This window comes from Oncorhynchus clarkii, chromosome 3 (assembly GCF_045791955.1).
Source record: "Oncorhynchus clarkii lewisi isolate Uvic-CL-2024 chromosome 3, UVic_Ocla_1.0, whole genome shotgun sequence".
NCBI classification, from domain to species: Eukaryota; Metazoa; Chordata; class Actinopteri; order Salmoniformes; family Salmonidae; genus Oncorhynchus; species Oncorhynchus clarkii.
This window is the reverse complement of record NC_092149.1, coordinates 11,949,207-11,956,017: the sequence shown is the minus strand read 5'-3', so window position 1 is coordinate 11,956,017 and position 6,811 is coordinate 11,949,207. Positions and strand designations below refer to the sequence as shown.

Below are 6,811 nucleotides of genomic sequence, written 5' to 3'. Positions count from 1 at the left end.
ATGTTATAACAGGACTATAACATGTTATAACAGAACTATAACAGGACTATAACATGCTATAACAGGACTATAACATGCTATAGCAGGACTATAACATGCTATAACAGGACTATAACATGCTTTAACAGGACTATAACATGCTTTAACAGGACTATAACATGTTATAACTAGCTATAACAAGACTATAACATGCTTTAACAGGACTATAACATGCTATAACAGGACTATAACATGCTTTAACAGGACTATAACATGTTATAACAGGACTATAACATGCTATAACAGGACTATAACATGCTATGAAAGGAATATAACATGCTATAACATGACTATAACATGTTTTAACAGGACTATAACATGCTATAACAGGACTATAACATGCTATAACAGAACTATAACATGTTATAACTAGCTATAACAAGACTATAACATGTTTTAACAGGACTATAACATGCTTTAACAGGACTATAACATGTTATAACAGGACTATAACATGCTATAACAGGACTATAACATGCTATGAAAGGAATATAACATGCTATAACATGACTATAACAAGTTTTAACAGGACTATAACATGCTATAACAGGACTATAACATGCTATAACAGAACTATAACATGTTATAACTAGCTATAACAAGACTATAACATGTTTTAACAGGACTATAACATGCTTTAACAGGACTATAACATGTTATAACAGGACTATAACATGCTATAACAGGACTATAACATGCTATGAAAGGAATATAACATGCTATAACAGGACTATAACATGCTTTAACAAGACTATAACATGCTTTAACAGGACTATAACATGCTATTACAGGACTATAACATGCTTTAACAGGACTATAACATGCTGTAACAGTACTATAACATGTTATAACAGAACTATAACATGCTATAACAGGACTATAACGGGACTTATAACATGCTATAACAGTACTATAACGGGACTTATAACATGCTATAACAGGACTATAACATGCATTAACAGGACTATAACATGTTATAACAGGACTATAATGGGACTATAACATGCTATAACAGGACTATAACAGGACTATAACATGCTGTAACATGACTATAACATGCTGTAACAGTACTATAACATGCTGTAACAGGACTATAACATGCTGCAACAGGACTATAACATACTTTAACAGGACTATAACATGTTGTAACAGCACTATAACATGCTGTAACAGTACTATAACATGCTGTAACAGGACTATAACATGCTGTAACAGGAGTATAACATGCTGTAACAGGACTAACAGGACTATAACATGCTGTAACAGGACTATAACATGTTGTAACATGCTGTAACAGGACTATAGCATGCGGTAACAGGACTATAACAGTACTATAACATGCTATAACAGGACTATAACATGCTATAACAGGACTATAACATGCTGTAACAGAACTATAACATGCTATAACAGTACTATAACGGGACTTATAACATGCCATAACAGGACTATAACATGCATTAACAGGACTATAACATGTTATAACAGGACTATAATGGGACTATAACATGCTATAACAGGACTATAACAGGACTATAACATGCTGTAACATGACTATAACATGCTGTAACAGTACTATAACATGTTGTAACAGGACTATAACATGCTGTAACAGGACTATAACATGTTGTAACAGGACTATAACATGCTGTAACAGGACTATAACATGCTGCAACAGGACTATAACATACTTTAACAGGACTATAACATGTTGTAACAGCACTATAACATGCTGTAACAGTACTATAACATGCTATAACAGGACTATAACATGCTGTAACAGGACTATAACATGCTGTAACAGGAGTATAACATGCTGTAACAGGACTAACAGGACTATAACATGCTGTAACAGGACTATAACATGTTGTAACATGCTGTAACAGGACTATAGCATGCGGTAACAGGACTATAACAGTACTATAACATGCTATAACATGCTATAACAGGACTATAACATGCTGTAACAGAACTATAACATGCTATAACAGGACTATAACGGGACTTATAACATGCTATAACAGTACTATACCATGCTGTAACAGGACTATAACATGCGGTAACAGGACTATAACAGTACTATAACATGCTATAACAGGATTATAACATGCTATAACGGGACAATAACATGCTATAACAGGAATATAACGGGACGATAACATGCTATAACAGGACTAGCATGCTGTAACAGTACTATAACATGCTACAACAGGACTATAACATGTTATAACAGGACTATAACATGCTATAACAGGACTATAACATGCTGTAACAGTACTATAACATGCTGAAACAGAACTATAACATGCTATAACAGGACTATAACGGGACTTATAACATGCTATAACAGTACTATAACATGCTATAACAGGACTATACCAGGAATATAACATGGCTGTGGCTGTGTGTGTGTACAGCTGCAGAACTCTCGTATGGTGATCCAGGAGAGGGACCGTGTCATCAGAGATCTGGAGGAGAAGGTGGCTTTCCTGGAGGCAGAGGTCAGTACCAACTAACCATACCTGGGATTTGTAGTCTTTTGTTCACCAGCTACTGTAGCTCTGAACTGTAGTCTTTTATGCCTGCAACACAAAGTATGGTTTGACTTCCTCCAACCTCTGACGCTACAGTTGAAGTTGGAAGTTTACATACACTTTAGTCAAATAGATTTCAAATCAGTTTTTCACAATTCCTGACATTTAATCCTAGTAAGAATTCCCTGTTTTAGGTCAGTTAGGATCACCACTTTATTTTAAGAATGTGAAATGTCAGAATAATAGTAGTAGAGATTTTTTTCAGCTTTTATTTCTTTCATCACATTCCTTAGTCGTTCAGAAGTTTGCATACACTCAATTAGTATTTGGTAGCATTGCCTTTAAATTGTTTAACTTAAGTCAAATGTTTCGGGTAGCCTTCCACAAGCTTCCTACAGTAATTTGGGTGAATTTTGGCCCATTTGTCCTGACAGAGCTGGTGTAACTCAGTCGAGTTTCTAGGCCTCCTTGCTCACACATGCTTTTTCAGTTCTGTCCACACATTTTCTAGGTCAGGGCATTGTGATGGCCACTCCACTACCTTGACTTTGTTGTCCTTAAGCCATTTTGCCACAACTTTGGAAGTATGCTTGGGGTCATTGTCCATTTGGAAGACCCATTTGCGACCAAGCTTTAACTTGAAAGTTAATGATGTCTGATGTCTTGAGATGTTGCTTCAATATATCCACATCATTTTCCTGCCTCATGATGCCATCTATTTTGTGAAGTGCACCAGTCCCTCCTGCAGCAAAACACCCCCACAACATGATGCTGCCACCCTCGTGTCTGGCTTTTTTATGGCGGTTTTCAAGCAGTGGCTTCTTCCTTGCTGAGCAGCCTTTCAGGTTATGTCGATATAGGACTCGTTTTACTGTGGATTTAGATACTTTTGTACCTGTTTCCTCCAGCATCTTCACAAGGTCCTTTGCTGTTGTTCTAGGATTGATTTGCACTTTTCACACCAAAGTACGTTCATCTCTAGGAGACAGAACGCGTTTCCTTCCTGAGCGGTATGATGGCTGCGTGGTCCCATGGTGTTTATACTTGCGTACTATTGTTTGTACAGATGAACGTGGTACCTTCAGGCATTTAGAAATTGCCCCCAAGGATGAACCAGACTTGTGGAGGTCTACAATGTTTTTTCTGAGGTCTTGGCTGATTTCTTTTGATTTTCCAATGATGTCAAGCAAAGAGGCACTGAGTTTAAAGGTAGACCTTGAAATACATCCACAGGTACACCTCCAATTGACTCAAATTATGTCAATTAGCCTATCAGAAGCTTCTAAAGCCATGACATAATTTTCTGGAATTTTCCAAGCTGTTTAAAGGCACAGTCAACTTAGTGTATGTAAACGTCTGACCCACTGGAATTGAGACACAGTGAATTATAAGTGAAATAATCTGTCTGTAAACAATTGTTGGAAACATTACCTGTGTCATGACTTGCCAAAACTATAGTTTGTTAACAAGAAATTTGTGGAGTGGTTGAAAAACGAGTTTTAATGACTCCAACCTAAGTGTATGTAAACTTTCAACTGTGTGTGTGTGTGTGTGTGTTTAGAACCGGGAGATGCATGATCAGATGGACTACTTCTTGGGAGGTGAAAGGTCAAACTCGCACCTCTCATCAGACCGCCACGCCCAGATTGTCTACAGGTAATTCACGTCCAGTAACTCAGGCAGACACACACCCATCATACACGCCTGACCTGTCATCAACTCACCACATGCCTGACCTGTCATCAACTCACCACCCGCCTGACCTGTCATCAACTCACCACCCGCCTGACCTGTCATCAACTCACCACACGCCTGACCTGTCATCAACTCACCACACGCCTGACCTGTCATCAACTCACCACACGCCTGACCTGTCATCAACTCACCACCCGCCTGACCTGTCATCAACTCACCACACGCCTGACCTGTTATCAACTCACCACACACCTGACCTGTCATCAACTCACCACACGCCTGACCTGTCATCAACTCACCACCCGCCTGACCTGTCATCAACTCACCACACGCCTGACCTGTCATCAACTCACCACACACCTGACCTGTCATCAACTCACCACACGCCTGACCTGTCATCAACTCACCACACGCCTGACCTGTCATCAACTCACCACACGCCTGACCTGTTATCAACTCACCACACACCTGACCTGTCATCAACTCACCACACGCCTGACCTGTCATCAACTCACCACACGCCTGACCTGTCATCAACTCACCACACACCTGGCCCCTCATTACCCTGACTGACCAGAAACATCACCTGACCTCACACAGGTCTCCACACACCTGATCTGTCACCAACTCACCACACACCTGCCCCCTCATTCCCCTGACTGACCAGAAACATCACCTGACCTCACACAGCCTTCCACACACACCTGACCTGTCACCAACTCACCACACACCTGATCTGTCACCAACTCACCACACACCTGCCCCCTCATTCCCCTGACTGACCAGAAACATCACCTGACCTCACACAGCCCTCCACACACACCTGACCTGTCACCAACTCACCACACACCTGCCCCCTCATTCCCCTGACTGACCAGAAACATCACCTGACCTCACACAGCCTTCCACACACACCTGACCTGTCACCAACTCACCACACACCTGCCCCCTCATTCCCCTGACTGACCAGAAACATCACCTGACCTCACACAGCCCTCCACACACACTTCTAACCCCTGCACATCCCCATAGTGTCCCTCAGCTGTTCACTAGTAATGTGTTCCCCAGAGTAAAACCTTGGCATCAATCTCATTTCTCTCTCTTTTCTGTCTCTGTTCTCTCTCTTACTCCCTCTCTCCTCCACAGTAAGCCTTTGAAGCCCAGCAACTCGTCCAACAAGCCTCTTCCCTTCATCAAAATCATTGAGACCAAGTCCTGAACTGGTGAAAGCGAGGGAGAAGGTTAACCTAACGACACCAAACCTGCTAAGCTAAACAACAACGGACTGAAATAGACCACCACCACATTACTACCACACCAACATCACAATGCACGTATGAAGTTTAAACTGAGGTGACCACAACATCACATCAACTGACCACCAGCTACGACCATCACCCACCTATGGCCACACTCCTTCGATAGGACACTATGCAGTGTGTGTGTGTCAGAGGAGGCTGGTGGAAGAAACTATTTATTTATTCATAGCAGACAGATTATTCTTTCTAACTCAGTGTCATAATCTATTGTCATCTGTTGAAGTCCGTCTGAAGGACTTTACTACTGACAGAGAGGACCAGAGACAGTGTGATAGCAGTACCCTGTGGTTAGTAAGGGTCTGATAACAGACCGAGTCTTTGGCCTCAGAGAGGAGGCAACCGTGCCAGGCTGGGCCATAACAGAGAAATAAAATGGCCGATGAGTGAGAGGGGGATCGAAGAGAGAGATGGGGGGGTAAGAAATCTGTATTAAACTAATCAGAACACAACCAGTTTGTCATATTTTTACCATGGCACCAAGGCAGGATCGAGTGAGTGTTGCTACACTATATAGGTATTGGAGAAGCAGAAACACAGTAAGGATAGAGGATATAGTTTTCCATCAAACCCTTCTGTAACCCATTAACCTACTTCCTGTGTCTGTGGCCTGGAGTCCACTGTTAGAATCCTCTTTATTTGACACCTGAAAGGGAGGAAGACAATCTTTGACTTTTTGTAAATATACTTTTATGGTCACGTAACGGCCACAGTGAAGTGTCATGGTTTATACAAAGTTATGAAGGCCATGTTTGTTATTTTGTTCGTTGAGAAAGTGGGATGTTTGGTCTAGTATGTGTGGATTAGAAGTCTTCCTCACCAATACTGATGTCACTTTAAAGTCTAAAGGGAATGAAGATGATTCATTCTGACAAGTACTTACTAACCTTGCAAGAAGTCTTGTTGACATGATCCACATTTTTGCATGCATTTCAGTTACCTGACGTTTCATCCACTGTCACCAGCTTTGTACATAACTATATTTATTTGTTTATGTGGTATTCTTTGATGTCCCTGTAGTCTCACTCTGGGATTTGTTTGTTAATTTTATCCTTCAGACAGGAATGTTTGGCCTGACACTTAGTGTGTGACAATCATCTTTATGTATTTATGTGAAAATACAACTTTCATTTTAGGGAAACCATTTTCAGTAGACATTTTAGTGTGTGTTAACAACATATATACTTTGTGTTTTAGTTATTTTAATAAATATATAAAAACTATATT

General features: G+C 40.6%; 1 protein-coding gene across 1 annotated transcript in view; it reads left to right on the top strand.

Moving 5' to 3' along the window:
- The window catches only part of LOC139388071 (tuftelin-like), a 30,195-nt gene extending 23,386 nt beyond the window's left edge, over window positions 1-6,809 (top strand). Inside the window, exons 10-12 of the mRNA XM_071134597.1 lie at window positions 2,457-2,540; window positions 4,135-4,229; window positions 5,415-6,809. Of these exons, the coding sequence (XP_070990698.1) occupies window positions 2,457-2,540; window positions 4,135-4,229; window positions 5,415-5,487 (252 nt within the window). The 3' untranslated portion in view covers window positions 5,488-6,809. The remainder of the gene's footprint in view (window positions 1-2,456; window positions 2,541-4,134; window positions 4,230-5,414) is intronic.
- The last annotated feature ends 2 nt before the right edge of the window (window positions 6,810-6,811 follow it).